This window comes from Heteronotia binoei, chromosome 1 (genome assembly GCF_032191835.1).
Source record: "Heteronotia binoei isolate CCM8104 ecotype False Entrance Well chromosome 1, APGP_CSIRO_Hbin_v1, whole genome shotgun sequence".
NCBI lineage: Eukaryota > Metazoa > Chordata > Lepidosauria > Squamata > Gekkonidae > Heteronotia > Heteronotia binoei.
Genome location: NC_083223.1, coordinates 105280340 through 105296686, shown reverse-complemented (window position 1 = coordinate 105296686; position 16347 = coordinate 105280340). Strand labels below are relative to the sequence as shown.

The 16347-nt window shown below is 45.7% G+C and overlaps 1 protein-coding gene across 1 annotated transcript in view; it reads left to right on the top strand.

The window, feature by feature from the left end:
- FRK (fyn related Src family tyrosine kinase) overlaps positions 1-16347 on the top strand; it is a 98711-nt gene that overhangs the window by 35519 nt on the left and 46845 nt on the right. Inside the window, exon 2 of the mRNA XM_060238351.1 lies at positions 7969-8090. Within this exon, the coding sequence (XP_060094334.1) occupies positions 7969-8090 (122 nt within the window). The remainder of the gene's footprint in view (positions 1-7968; positions 8091-16347) is intronic.

Here is a 16347-nt window from a genome sequence, read left to right as displayed (position 1 = left end):
CTCCGGGGGGGGGGGGCAAAATCTCCCCTGCAGCCACACCGCGATGCGACGGGCTGCAGGAGGCTCCGTTACATTTGCATAGTGTCACATTTCTACGTTTACCTGATGATAAAAGATTGATGTTTCCATGGAAGATATAGCAATTGTACCACTGGAGTTTTATAAAGAAAATATAATCTGAGAATTAGTTTGTTTTCCTCTCTCTGTAATTTCTTTCCATCTCTCTCAAAGGGAATGTGATGATAGACAAATGCTTATTTGATATGTTAATCTCTTCTACACAAAAATATACTGACATGTCACAGTTAGTTTGTAGCATGAAAATAGCACTTTCCTTCTTATTTTACACAAAGAATGGCGGTTATTCCTTCTTTCCTCTTTAACACAGTTTTCATCTCAATTTGTATTTGACCAGACATGGGTGGGTTACATCATAAAAACAATCAGCAGTAAAAACCCAACAAAAACAATGTTGTAAAACTGATCTAGTAAAACAGTGCTACTATTTATTTATTTATTTATTTATTTTATTGCACTTATATCCTGCCCTCCCCAAATGGGCTCAGGGCGGCTAACAACAGTCACAATTTGATGACAATTCACATTATGACAATAAAACATTATTAAAACATTAAAATATTAAAACAAGTTAAATACTGCTCAAAATATAAACTCAGATGGCTTCTGTTTGAATTAGTTTGTCATGATACTGTGGGGCAGATGATACACCCCCCCATAGTTGTTAAGAGTACCTCCTTTTAGTTCTTAGTACTATAAATATCCCAATTAACTTTAATGTAATATATTCATTTGTATCTTGTGTTTTTCTTTTTTTTTACATATGTTTTACTTTTTTTACTTATGTTCTTTGAAACCTTGCTAGAGGCTACAAATCACCATTCCCATATTATACAAAGTACAAAAGACACTGATTTGGTTGTCATATAGGGTTGCCAAGTCCAATTCAAGAAATATCTGGGGACTTTGGGGGTGGACCCAGTGGCATAGGGAGGGGGGGCGGGTCGCCCCAGGTCTGGGGGTCCCCGCATTGCCAAGGGGGGCCCCCGAACAATGGCCGTGTTGGGCTAAGGTGCTGTGAGGCGGGCCAGCGCGCGCGGCATGGAGAAAGGGGGCTTGAGGAGGCTCGGCAGGCTCTTCCACAAGAGCGAGTCGGAGGACTCGGAGCCAGACACGGGCCGGGAGACGCCGCTCCCCTCGCCGTCTCCTCAGGAGAAGCGGCAGCATCGCCACAACAGCCCCCCGGCCGGCGGCGGAGAACGCAAGAAACGCTCGGCGTTTGGCAACTGGCGCTTGAAGAAGAAGCACCACAAGGAGCGCCAGGCGACGACGGCCGAGGCCAGCAGCAGCAGCGGCAGCCAGCTCAGCGCCCCGGCGTCTCCCTCGCTCTCCCTGGCGTCCAGCATCACGGCCACCGCTTCGGAGCCCACCACCCCCACAGACAGGTAAGCGCCCAGCCACAGGGGCTGCCTCCGGCTCCTCCCGCCTGCCTGTCCGCTCTCCAGCAGCGAAGGGAGCTCTCCCGCCTTTCCTGGACGGAACGAGAAGCCCTCCCCTCCCCCCTCCCCCCCCCGAGCAGACAGGTGCCGCCGGCCTTCCCGCCCGCACACTAGCCGAGCGCGCGGGTTGGCCCCCGTGAGGTGGGACTTGCCAAAAAACGCCGAGAAGAAAGCGCAGGACAGCTCCCATCCGCGCGGCTTAAAGGCGCAGCGCTCCTATTATTATTATGTCTCCGACGCTGCTTATTCAGGAAAGTTGGCTTTGGGATTACTTTGTCTTGGCAGTGGCTGTCTCATCATGTACTACAGCCTCTCCCACTGCTCCTTAATTTGCTCTAGGGTTACCCGCTGGCATCATACTTGTGACCCAAGTGCAAAGCTGTTACGATGACCCACTGCGTTTAAAGTGCTATTTCGCAGTAACATATCATAGGACCCATCCCACATTTAACAGTGGTCCTTCTTCAGTGGCTTTTCAGAAAGGCTGTGTAAAGTGCTGAAATGTAAAGAAAAGTTTCTCGTGGGAAGTCAAGGAAGAACTTTTCACCTTACATTTGTCAAGCTAGCAATTATGTGGTTCCCCTCCTTCCTCCTCCCATCCTTTCATCTTAGAACAGGCAGAAGACTTTTATTTTGGCTGGCTTTTGGTAGGTTAAGAATGAAATGAAAATCGGGTTTAAATATTTGCAAGGGTCTTGTGTTGGGGCGGGGAGGCTGCCCAGTTTGAGCTGAGTGCAGAATGGTGTGAAAGTGGGAGGGCTTCTGGAGTTCTGGCCCCACTGGTGGACCTCCTGATGGCACCTGGGTTTTTTGGCCACTCTGTGATACAGTGTGTTGAACTGGATGGGCCATTGGCCTGATCCAACATGGCTTCTCTTATGTTCTTAGGTCTGAGGCAGTGATGTTCCATATTCTTGGTGCTTGGAGGGGCACAGTGGGAGGGCTTCTAGTGTACTGGCTCCTCTGATGGACCTCCTGATGGCACCTGGGTTTTTTGGCCACTGTGTGACACAGAGTGTTGGACTGGATGGGTCATTGGCCTGATCCAATGTAGCTTCTGTTATGTTCTTATGTCTAGGGCAGTGATGCTCTGCATTCTTAGAGCTTGGGGGGCAACAGTGGTGGGGGGAGGCTTCTGGAGTTCTGGCCCTGCTTGTGGTAGACTTCCTGATAACCACTGGGCTTTGCCCACTGTGTGGCACAGAGTGTTGAACTGGATGGGCCGTTGGTCTGATCCAACATGGCTTCTGTTACGTTGTTATGTCTAGGGCAGTGATGCTCTGCATTTTTAGTGCTTGGGGGGCAACAGTGTGGGGGAGCTTCTGGAGCTCTGGCCCAACTGGAGGACCTTTTGATGGCACCTGGGTCTTTTTGGCCACTGTATGACACAGAGTGTGTTAGACTGGATGAGCCACTGGTCTGACTCAACATGGCTTCTCTTATGTTCTTAGGGACACTGACTTGAAATGTACAGACACCAGTCACCTAGCTCTTGTAAGCAAGGGTTTTTTTATACAGAGAAAATGTCATGCATTACCAGGGCTTTTTGAGTAGAAAAAGCCCAGCAGGAACTCATCTGCATATTAGGCCACACCTCCTGACATCACTATTGTTTTTGCAGGGCATTTTTGGTAGAAGAAGCCCAGCAGGAAGTCATTTGCATATGAGACCACACTCCCTGACACCAAGCTAGTAAGCAGTAAGCAGTGGGGTGCCGCAGGGCTCAGTACTGGGTCCCATGCTCTTTAACTTGTTCATAAATGATTTGGAGTTGGGAGTGAGCAGTGAAGTGGCCAAGTTTGCAGATGACGCTAAATTGTTCAGGGTGGTGAGAACCAGAGAGGATTGTGAGACACTCCAAAGGGATCTGTTGAGGCTGGGTGAGTGGGCAGATGAGGTTCAGTGTGGCCAAGTGCAAACTGCAAAGCAATGCACATTGGGGCCAAGAATCCCAGCTACAAATACAAGTTGATGGGTTGTGAACTGGCAGAGACTGAAAAAGAGAAAGATCTTGGGGTCATGGTAGATAACTCACTGAAAATGTCAACACAGTGTGCGTTTGCAATAAAAAAGGCCAACGCCATGCTGGGAATTATTAGGAAGGGAATTGAAAACAAATCAACCAGTATCATAAACCCCTGTATAAATCGATGGTGCAGTCTCATTTGGAATACTGTGTGCAATTCTGGTCACCGCACCTCAAAAAGGATATTATAGCATTGGAAAAAGTCCAGAAAAGGGCAACTAGAATGATTAAAGGGTTGGAACACTTTCCCTATGAAGAAAGGTTAAACGCTTGGGGCTCTTTAGCTTGGAGAAACGTCAACTGCGGGGTGACATGATATAGGTTTACAAGATAATGCATGGGATGGAGAAAGTAGAGAAAGAAGTACTTTTCTCCCTTTCTCACAATACAAGAACTCGTGGGCATTCAATGAAATTGCTGAGCAGTCAGGTTAAAACGGATAAAAGGAAGTACTTCTTCACCCAAAGGGTGGAATAGATAAAGAACTGCTTTTAACAAATAGCTGACTGGCTTATTCTTACTTATGGGACATCCAGGGATCCCTGGAAAGATCTGATAGTAGCAACTAGCATAAAGGCAAGGGAAATCCTAGCTTGGGAGAAAATCTAAGTGATTAGACGTTCCATGGGGACCTCCTTATAGCTTTGCTTGTTGAAAACCACATCAGTATGCCTGTTTTTGTTTTCCTTGTTTTTCTTGTAAGCTTGCTTAATATAGAAGTCCCACAAGTTCAGGGCACAAGGGGAACAGCTGGGCCAGCAGGCTGCTTGTGGCATTTCTCCCTGTCACATGGTGTGGTGGGGTAATCAGGTTATCAGTCACATGACCTAGATTGCACCAGCAGTGCCATCTTGGGGGGGGGGTGCTGCCCGCAAAGTGACACCACTTCCTGTTTCCCCCCCCACAAGTGGTGGCCATTTTGGGGAAGTTACATCACTTCCTGTTTCCAGCATGCTCCCTCGCTAGTGGTGGCCATCTTGCGGAAGTGACATCACCGGAAGTGACATCATATCCTGTTTCTGGCGGCGTGCACACACATAGGGGGGCCCACATAAATCTTGGGCCCCGGGCCCCCAAAGCCCTAGCTACGCCCCTGGGTGGACCCAGGAGACTTTGGGGGTGGAGCCAGGAGCAACTAGCATAATTGAACTCCAAAGGGAGTTCTGGCCATCACATTTAAAGGGATTGCACACTTTTTAAATGCCTTCCCTCCATTGGAAATAATGAAGGATAGGGGCACTGGATCTCCTGGTCCAATATTTTCAAAACTTGGAGAGTGTTTTAAGAAGAGTCATTGAATGCTATGCTGCAAATTTGGTAGCTCTACCTCAGAAAACAGCATCCCCAGAGCCCCGGATCAATTCTCTATTAGACTTTATGGGAATCAGTCTTCATAGGGAATAATGGAGTGCCCAGCAGTCATTTCCCTCCCCCTACCTTCTGATGACCCTGAAGCGGGAGGAGGGCCCCCAAACTGGGGATTCCCTGCCCCCAACTGGGGATTGGCAACCCTATTGTCATACATAAATAACTACAAAGAACCCATATGCCAATAGTCCCAAGTTGCTGTACAGGTGAAGCACTTGTTCAAAAAGAGTCCAGTTTTGGAGTAATTGAAAGTCTAGTTTTGGAGTTGTTGGACATGCCTCTGATATAGCATGTCTTGGATGTCTTCATCAACAACCAAACATAATCTTCAAGGCCTGAAGTAATGACCATACATCTTATTCTGACACAAGTCTTGTCTTAGCCATATTATTAGTGGAACCATTGCAATTTCATGAAATTCCTGCAAGCCTGATGCCTTCACTGATTGCTAATGGGATCCCATTAGCAACATTAATATTCAGTGAAGGCATCAGGCTTGTAGAAATTTATAACATCCTTGAACTCTAAAACCTTTTTGTAGATTTAAAAGTGATCTATCCAGTTGTGGCAAATAAGACTCAATGCTTATATGACAACATTCAGTGGCAAGCTTTACCCTTTGTCTCTTCTCAGTAATATCATTCAGTTTTTATTATTATTATTGTTGTTGCTGTTATTATTATTATTCTATCCCAACCTTTGCACAAGCAGGCTCAGGGCGGGTTACAACATAAAATTCATAACCATAAAATCAAACTCAGCTACTATAAAAACTGTAACTCGTAAACCAAGATGACAGTCTTATAAATCATTTTATGGTGTTCCAGCCCTGTATAACAATAAACAGAAGAGAGGCCAGAGCCTTAAAAATTTTTCTGATGGTGCAGTTTATTGCTCTCAGGTAGACCAGAGCAAGCATTATAGCCCAGTAACCCAAATCCAAATCCCTTTATTGGCATAGAAATAAAAAGTACAGCATAGCAAATTTACATGGAATTTCAGCTATAAAAACCAGTCAAATATCAAGAAGGGGAGCTAGTCTTTTGCTCCCTGATTGCTATGGCAGCCAAAAGGTACTTTGCAACTAGGCTTGTGATATGGGAACATTGGTCTGATAGCAGAAAAAAAAAAACTAACTTTGCTTCAGGTAATCCATAAAAATTAGACAGAATAGGTTTGATTATGCAGTCCCTCACTTCCCCATAAAAATCACAATGAAGTAAGACATGCGCGACCGTTTCAAGGTGCTTCCATTACACGGACAGACTCTATCCTGATAAGGGTTGTTGGCAAACCTCCCAGACAGTACCGCTGAGGATAGAACATTGAGTCTTGCTAACATAAAAGAGCAGCGTAACTGGGGTGAAGTAATCTGGGAAAGGTAGGCAGCAGGCAGCCCATGATCTGGGAAGATACCAAATGCTAAAGGGGAACAAGTTTTATGTCCAGAAGAACAAAGGGACGGTTTCTCAATATCTAAGATCCTCTGTTTCAGGATTCTGAATGCCTGTGTTTCACTTAGCATACAGAGGTTGTCCAAGGGTACACCTATGGAATGTATTTTCTTCTGGATCTGACTATACCAAGTGGAAATGAAGGAGTCCGCTAGCATCATATAAATATAACTAGCAGGGTGTGCCCTAAAGTGTAGGTGTAGCCAAAACTTTATAGTTAGTAGCCATGCCCTGGTCTCAATCAAATGGGTTCCAGTCTCTAGGCACATTGCAGCATAGCTGACACAGTTGGGGACCCCTAAAATATGGCGTAAAAATGCTGCCTAAATTTGCTGAAGTTGGAAATCGAGGGCTCAAACCCAAATGGGGATCCCATATAACAACTGAGAAACTGTTTTTAGCATTAAAAACATGAATGGCAGCTGGGACAAATTGGTTGCTGTTCTTGTAAAAAAAGCTAACAATCGCAGACAAACTATACCTTGCTGAGATGACAGCTTGCTTGTGCTGTACTGTCCAGTTATGATTATATTGGAAAAAGACCCCCAAGTATTTGAAAGATTTCACCTGTTCAATATTATTTCCCTTGAGGCACCAGCTTTGTGGTTTCCAGGACTTTGAAAATACTAAAATTTTGGATTTTACATAGTTTATAGACAGGAAATTTGTCTCGCAGTATGAAATAAAAGCGAGTAACAGGTGCTTGAGGCGCTTCTGCGAACGTGACAGTACAACTGCATCATCGGCGTAGAGTAATAAAGGGATAAGTTTAGGGGAGTGACCATCAATAGCATTTAGAGAGGGGGGCAGATCATTCAGGAATAAATTAAACAAATAGGGGGCTAGAATACAGCCCTGTTTGACTCCCCGATTGGAAATGATCTTTGAAGTCAACCCAACAATTTATAGCAAATTGTGGGGAAAGGGGCCAGATGGTGTTTGACGTCCATTGCCTCACCTAAAAGCCTGGTGAAACTGTTCCATTTTACAGGCCCAGAAATGCAAAAAATCCTGCAGGGCCCTAATCTCTATTGGGAGCTGATTCTACTAGGTCAGGGTCATAGTTGAGAATGCTCTGGCAATGGTTGAGGCTATGTGGACATCTTTTGGTCTGGTGACTTCCAGTAAGTGATGGTCCAAAGAGGGGAAGGCCTGATGGAGCACATATGGGGAGAGACAGTCCCGCAGGTATGTTGGTCCCTGGCTGCTAAGGGCCTTAAATGTTAAAACCAACACTTTGAAACAGATCTGGAATTCTGTTGGCAGCCAATGCAGTTGATGCAATACCAGCTGAATGTGTGCCTGCAAAAACATCAAAGTCAGCACATGCACTGCCACATTCTGCACTATGCTGCAAGTTCCAAATCAAGTACAAGGGTAGGCCTGCATAGAGTGAGTTACAATAGTAGAATCTGGAAGTGACTGTTGCGTGGATCACTGCAGCTAAGCGGCAGGTGGTGTGGTATGGAGCCAGTTGCCATAGTTGCCACGATGGAAGAAAGCTGACTTGGCAACCACAATGACCAATGCTTTGTCATACATTTTCATAGTACAGGTATATCTTTGATCACTAATTAAGGGGACATGCCACTTTCTATTTTAGGTGGTTCTTTGGTGCTATGAAACGAGCAGATGCAGAGAAACAACTGCTGTATACTGGAAGCCAGGCAGGAGGATTCCTTATCAGGGAAAGCGAAAGTCAAAAAGGCGAATTCTCCCTTTCAGGTATCACTCCTTTGTCCCCCTCTCCCACATTTTATGTAATTTATTAAGTGCTCGTTAATTGGTGTGTGTGTGGGGGGCTTGTTCCTTCTCTAGAAGCACATAAAATGAAAGTTAGAAGTAGCAGCTGCTTGTGATGGTTTTCATTGTTCTTTGCTTATTATGCATGTGGAAGCCATGCATAAATATCCAGGCAAACTTCCAGTGGAAAGGAATGAGTGCAGGCAGGACTATTTTATCAGAAGACTTAGACAGATTTTGCACTCACCTTGCGCCCCTCTCACGGTCGTCTTCTCAGCGGGGCTTCCTTTCGATTTCCCACTATCTGCCCCGGGGATGCAGCAAGCATTGGTATTTTTGCGCAGTAAACAGAAACCGCTAAAACCCAGTTTTCATTTACTGCGCAAAAACACTGATGCTTGCTGCAGCACCGGGGCAGATAGTGGGAAATTGGAAGGGAGCTGCACTGCAAAGACGAATGTGAGAGTGGCATAAGGTGAGTGAGAAATCGGTCTTATTTTCTGTATGCTCTAGTTTATTTAAACAATAACTTTTACATTATTCCCTATTCGGAGTCCTTTGGGACAAGATGGAGTAAACCTCCGGATGAATAAAATGCATTCTTATTGGCAATATTTGCATCTCCCTTTCATATCAGTAATGATGGTTACTTTGATATTTGAATGTAGTCCTGTGTAAAAGCTCAGGTGTGGGGAGAGTGGATATAACTTGGCAGCAGAATAACACACCATAGTTAATAATAATACCATAATATTAATATAATAACACCATAGCGTCAATTAACAAAAAACTCCTCTGATACTGTCATTTCATTGTGTACATTGGCTGAATAAAGTGCTTTGCTGGAAAGAAGAAGCATATGAAGAAGAAGAAGAAGATATTGGATTTATATCCCGCCCTCCACTCCGAAGAGTCTCAGAGCGGCTCACAATCTCCTGTACCTTCCTCCCCCACAACAGACACCCTGTGAGGTGGGTGGGGCTGGAGAGGGCTCTCACAGCAGCTGCCCTTTCAAGGACAACCTCTGCCAGAGCTATGGCTGACCCAAGGCCATGCTAGCAGGTGCAAGTGAAGGAGTGGGGAATCAAACCCGGTTCTCCCAGATAAGAGTCCGCACACTTAACCACTACACCAAACTGGCTCTCTGTTGGTCATAGTACTGTTGGCCATAGTACCTTTGTAAATGGTTTTGTTCAAGGGTCCCCAACTTTTTTGGGTCTGTGGGCACCACTAGACTTTTTTTTAAAAAAACCCTTTGTTTCTTTCCTAATACTCTACATGACACCACATGATCCATAACATGTAATACATTATCAGTGAGATAAGATTTGATGATCTAAACAAGATTCAAAATCTTTTTTTTTGACTAATTCTTTAGCTTTATTTCTGTTCCAAAAGGTAATGAAGAGAGACCAAACTTGTATCTTCTATATATGCCTCTGTCCCAGAACTTCCTATGTAGATATTTTCTCCATTAACATAACAAACCATACTTTCCTTAGCCATTTCTCAATATCTGGTACAAAGTGTTGTAACCTACTTTGGGTTCCTACTGGGGAGAAAAGTTAGGCATAAATGAAGCAAATAAGTAAATAAACATTTCAGGCAAAGGTCTCATAAAGTACTGTTCAACAAGATGTGAAGCCTGTAGTTTGCTAGTGAGCTATGTTATCTCAGGCTTTCCAAAATGGTGATTTCAACAGAAGTTCCAGTTAGGTGCAGTGAGGATGTCAGCTGTGCAGCCTAATCCTGCAAGTTCCATACTGTTTTTTTCCTTCCTTCTTTATTTTCTTTTTAGTATATCATTTCATTTTTGAACAGGCAAACCACTTTTATATATAAAGCCACTGTCACCATTACACCATAAATATAAAAATGCAAACCAGGTCTGCACCATATGATGAAGATGATATAAATAAACCCCCATAAAAGTAGATGCATTGGCTGCCCTGCCCCGGATGGCCCAAGCATGCCTGATGGTGGAAGCTAAGTAGGGGCAGTCCAGGACCGGAGGAAAGGGAAGGGGAGAGAGAGAGAAAGAGAACGCAAGCACAAGGGAGAGCAACAAAAGCGAGAGAGCAGAAGAGAGTGACAACGAGGGGAGAGAGCGAGGGAAAGAGGGAGAAAGAGCAACAATGAGAGAGCAAGTGAGAGAGAATGAAAATGAATGTGAGGGAAAGAGAACAAGAGAAAGAGCAACAGCATGCGCGCGAGAGAGCACGATAGAGAGAGTAACAGTGAGAAAGAGAGCGGGAGAGACAGCTGGGGAAGGCGGGGGGGTGAGCCTGAATCCTGACAGCTTTCTCCCCATCGCGATCAGATTCTGCGGCCTACTGCAAGCTGCTCGGGCGGGCAGGAGCTTTCTTGTGAGTAGTAGGGGGATGTGACCCTCACCTAGGCCTGTGGGGAGGCTGAAAGCAGAACTGGGAAGAAGCAGCCAAGCCCCAAATTTTTAATCTTCTGGGCCCCTCCACCAAATTTTTAATCTTCTGGGCCCCTCCACCTCAAATTTTCTGGCTATGGGTCTGGATGTCACCCATTGAGTAGGTTACTTTCTGCATATTGACACAGAACAGTACAGTGCCATCAGCTGCATTTCATGGATATGTGTTCTCACACAGCCCAATGAGAGACCTTGTCCCCTCCCCCAAACACAGCTGGAGAGAGAACCACATGTGGCAACGCAGGCGGCAGCAGGCCCAGCGTCTCCCGGAAGGGGGCGCTCATGGGTGGCTCCACATCTCTCACTCTCTTCACAAGCCCTTTGGAGGCTGGAGTGGCAGAGAGGACAGAGCACACGGTCTGGGAATGCGTGGCTGCCTTGTGCCTTCCTCTGGAGACCTTTTTTTGAGCTGGAGCCCTGACCAAGCCAGCTAGAACTGTAGGGTTGCCAAGTCCAATTCAAGAAGTATCTGGGGACTTTGGGGGCGGAGCCAGGAGACTTTGGGGGTGGATCCAGGAGACATTGGGGGGGGGATCCAGGAACAAGAGTGTGACAAGCATAATTGAACTCCAAGGGAGTTCTGGACATCACATTTAAAGGGACAGCACACCTTTTTAGTGCCTTTCTTCCATAGGAAATAATGAAGGATAGGGGCACCATCTTTTGGGGCTCATAGAATTGGACCCCCTGGTCCAATCGTTTTGAAACTTGGGGGGTATTTTGGGGAGAGGCACTAGATGCTATACTAACAATTTGGTGCATCTACCTCAAAACACCCCCCCCAGAACCCCAGATACCCACAGATTAATTCCCCTTTATTCCCTATGGGAATTGTTCTCCATAGGGAATAATAGAGTGCCCAGTAGACATTTCCCTCCCCCCACGCTTTCTAAAGAGGGGGGAGGGCCTCCAAACCAGGGAATCCCCTGCCCCCTCCCTCTCTCTCTCACATCAAATACTTACTGGGTCTTTTGTTCCTGCAGAACTTTACTTCATCTGAAAACGAAAGCAAAACAAAGGGAGGGGCCGTTCTCTGACGAAACTGTTACTGACCCTTTCCCATGAAGTCCTTCCTGTTTCCTGCTTCCTGCTCAGCCTTAAAGGCACATATTTTTAAAACAGACCTGCAGGAGCTCTAAAACTACATGGTGACTGTGGGGGCGGGGCTTCCCCCGCCGGCCAGCTGGCTGGGGCCCCTCCCTTTGTTTACAGGGAAGCCTGTAAATATGGGGGACCCCCAATGGGACCTGGGAATTGGGAAGCCTATGGAACTGCGTTCCTGTGCATTCCTGCTCCAAAAAACCCTGGCCCAGAATTAAACTTCATTGATCTTAAGAGTGCCACTGGGCATAAACTTTGCTGTTTCAAAGTAGTTTATATTGAAGAGGGGAATGGAAGAATACACATACACTAGAAACCTAAGTGTGTGTCTGAAAAGGAGGAATTGAAAAAAAGTGCAGAGGAAAAATCAAGGGAGGAGGTCTCTCTCTCTCAACCACAAACCAAGAGTGTGGATTTTTTAAAAAAGAAAATCATAGGTTTATAAAGGAAACTGGATTGGTGGATTAAAAAATACAGAAAGAGATAGGGAAGGGGGAAAAGGAAAATAAACCGTATAAAAATTTAAGATGGAAAGAGAAGGGGAATTCCAATAATGGTGAGGAAGAAAACCAGATGAAAGAAGGGTTTCCCCTGCCTGTTCAGCTCATGGATTTCCTCATACCTCTGCCAGCTTCCAGCTTCTCTCTTTGCCATCAGCTTTTCTGTCCCCAACCCTCTACCCCATTCAAATTAGCAATCCAACAGAAAGGCTCTTGGAGAAAGACTCTTCTTTTGTCCTTTGCAACTGTGGCAGCAGTCCAGTCACCTAGCAGAGCAGAGGGAAAGTCCCCTCTCCCAATTCCTAGCAATTCCACCAGCTTGCGTGTGTGAGAGAAAGGCCTTTTCACATTACCATTCTAAGCTGGATGCTATTTGTTGTTGGCCTGATTTTGAGTAAAGTGATACAGGGACGGAGGTTTCATACAGCAAATTTCCTTCTGTTCATGAGCCATCTCGGAAGTGCTATCATAATTTCAAACAGTGCCACTTTCTCCCCACACCTTTTTTCACCTCATGATCTTCCTTGGACTTTTTTAACATTCTGAGGTGAGAGGTATGGAGTCAATGCATCTCAATGGTGCTATAGCACTCCTCTGAAAACATTTTTTAAAAGTCCAAGGAAGATTGTGCTGCAAAAAAGGTCGGGGAGAAAAGCAGCATTGTAGGAAGTGCTATGGATATTTTAAACTGCACACCACAGCAATTCAGCAGTGCAACAAAGGGACTGAAAATGGAAAAATGCAGTTTCCCTCAAAAGTGGCTCAACCACGCTTTGCTATCTTGACGTAAGTGGATTTGTATGAACAAGAAAATAAATTCTGCTAGCAGCTGGTTACTAAAATAGGTCTGTCTGAAATGACAGGGAAAAAATCCATTAGCAACCAGTTACTAAAATGGAATACAAAGACAGCTTGAAAAGAGTCTGTCCCGGCAATGGGAGCTCCTGGGGCAATGGCGGCTCCAGCTGGCTTGCATGACGAGAGGTTTTTCTCCTATTCCTGGCAGCGATGAATGGCCAGTACCAAAAACAATTGTCTGATGGCCTCATGTCAAATGAGGAAAGGGCTGCCCCCCCTGGAGGAGTTGGGAGGTAATGGGTAAGGCAGGGAGCAGCCTTCCTAGTCATTCATCACAGATTTTCGGGGGGGGGGGGAGGGGAGGGAAGGGTTGCTGTCAGTTAAAGAACTTGTTTTAAAATGTGCATAGCAGCTGGGGGTGGCCTTTGGGGAACCTCTGAGAGGAAATGGCCCACTCTCCAAAAACTGAGCAGGTGTCAGAAAACTTGCTGGCGGGCAGCATGGCACCCACAGTCATTGCACTCGGGAACCCTTGATTAGTTTATTTTAATAATGAGAAAGCAACTCTTTGTTCATTTGTATGCTAAAAATGATTTCATATCTAGCATCTGACCTCCATTCAGAATAATATCTCACAGAACTTAAACATCCTTAAATGATGTGCAGTGTACATTTTCTTTGTTAAATCTACAACACCAGTATAAAGGGTGTGCATTCATACGTGTAAACAGCTGATCTGAAAATTCCTCATGTTCACCTAGGTAATGAAAATAGGCACATAACAATGAATGAAGGTGTAAGTACCATTCATTTATTGTTGCTGAATCCCCAGCAATGGTTCTGCCCAGGAGGGGCAGTCAGGTATGGGCCAGTTCCCTGAGGTTCTGCACTGGGCCCTTCTCCCCAGAGGCCCCTAACCACTGAGCTGATGATGATGATGATATTGGATTTATATCCCGCCCTCCACTCTGAATCTCAGAGTGGCTCACAATCTCCTTTATCTTCCTCCCCCACAACAGACACCCTGTGAGGTGGGTGGGGCTGAGAAGACTCTCACAGCTGCTGTCCTTTCAAGGACAACCTCTGCCAGAGCTATGGCTGACCCAAGGCCATTCCAGCAGGTGAAAGCGGAGGAGTGGGGAATCAAACCCGGTTCTTCCAGATAAGAATCCACACACTTAACTACTACACCAAACTGGCACTCTAGTGGGATACCTCCCTCAGATCATAGCTAATTTCAGTGCTGTCTGACAGCCAGGGAGGGCCTGGCATAAGCTGGGGGTGGCCCCTCCCACTGTCCTACAGCTCCCTGCAAGAGCTAGGGTTGCTAAACTCCAGGTGGAGCTGGAGATCTGCTGGTATTACAACTGATCTCTAGATGGCATAGACCAGTTCCCCAGGAGCAAATGGCTGCTCTGAAGGGTGGATTCTTTACCCAGCTGAGGTCCCTCCCCTCTCCAAACCATGTCTTCACCAGGCTCCACCCCCAAATCTCCAGGTATTTACCAAATGGGAGTTGGTAATACTATGTAAAACAATGGGGTAGCGCCTACCATTCAGCTCATGAAAGCCACTTGGTACCTCTGAGGCAGCTGTGGCAACAGCAATGACCTGGAGGTGGCAGTGGGGGAGGGCATGGGGTCCATACTCAGACCAGTGATTCTGGAGTCCCATCATATTCTCCCTGTGCTCCAAAATCCCTAAGATCACCCCTGGTTCCCCCAGTCATTGCTGGCTATTATGATGGCATCCCTGTGCCTTGAGGGTAGAGATAGCACAGCTTTAGCTGTAGAATAGTTAGCAGTGTTCTCCATGCCACTAGTCATTTAGTAGCTGAGTCTGGCTTTCATAGAATCCCTGTATCTCAGCAGGATCCCTGCAGTACTGAAGAGCTAGGAAGGCTTGGGATGGGCCAGTTTAAGGTGCACTTCTAGCATTCATCAGTCAAAGTTACAACAGCAGCACCATGCTGGCAGAGTCACCAGAGCCAATAGCACAGCCATGCTCCGTTGGCCTCACAGAGACTGGATTCCTCTGTGAAGGGGGAGTGCAAAGGTATTTGCAAAGCCCTGCACTTAGCCAAAGAGCCAAAGGGAAGCTCAGTGATTTTAACTCCCTCACTGTGCTGTTCCCAGGGATATGTTTTCCTTTGAAACCGATGGGGACATGAATAATTAAAATGAACATGTATACTAAGAAACAGAATGGGAATAAATGTAGTTTTTGCAATGAAAACCAAAGTTTAAGAAACTTTGCACATTTCTAGTCAACGTGAACTCATACATAAGGTGGCTGCATCAGTTATTCCTGTTGAAAATAAAGTATGCAGTAATTGTCAGTTTATTTTGAATGATTTTAAAAAGCAATTTCTAACCAGGGAGTACTATATATAGATGATACATTAGCATCCTATGAAAATAATGTCTAAATAAATGAATATAAGTGAATAATTTTATTCAGGCACAACTGGGTATGTATGCAAGTAATGCTTGAAAGCTTTATGGATATTGAGTATTCAAGGAGATACAGTGAGTGATGTTATAGTCATATTTTTAACAAAAATGTGCCGGCAGGCAAGCTCTTTCAAGTCTGTTTGTTAGCTATAATAGCTAGAAGTGATGCACCACTGACTGTCATATGCTGGGGACAAACATCATGCCCTTATCTGTGCTTGCTAAAGGCATCTGGCTGGCCACAGTTTGGACAGAGTACTGGAGTAGATATATAGTATTATTTTAATCCATGAAGGCAGTTTAAAATTCTGTTATGTCCCAGGAGTACTGAAGACTTGTATGAACCAAAAAATAATGCCCACTTTGCCACTCCATAGAAAATCTGAGCCTCCCTTGTTTTTATTAAAAACTGCATGTGAAGAGGGCAGCATGCAGCTACCAATGGAAGAGCACTTTTGTGGGTAGCAAAGCTGCGGTTAGATCTTCACACAGGTGCAAATACACGTCCTGTGTCTGTTGCTGGGGCTTGGACTTCTGAAACCCAGTGCTAAGAGGCAACATCAGGATAAGGCCTTGGCTTCAGGGTCCTGTCTGTTGGCCCTCCAGGGCAACTGGTTAGCCACTGTGTGGAACAAGATGCCAGACTAGATGGACCGCTGGTCTGATTCAGCTGAGTTGTTAATATGTTCATGATTGCTTATGCTACTGGGATATCAACTGGACTAGACGTGGACCTGGGCATGAAGTGCTAGCTTGAGAGCCAGTGTGGCATAGTGGTTAAGAGCAGCAGACTCTAATCTGGAGAACCAGGTTTGATTCCCCAGTGTTCCACATGAAGCCAGCTGGGTGACCTTTGGTCAGTCACAGTTCTCTCAGAGCTCTCTCAGCCCCACCTACCTCACAGGATGTCCATTGTGGGAAGAAGAAGGGAAGGGAATTGCGAG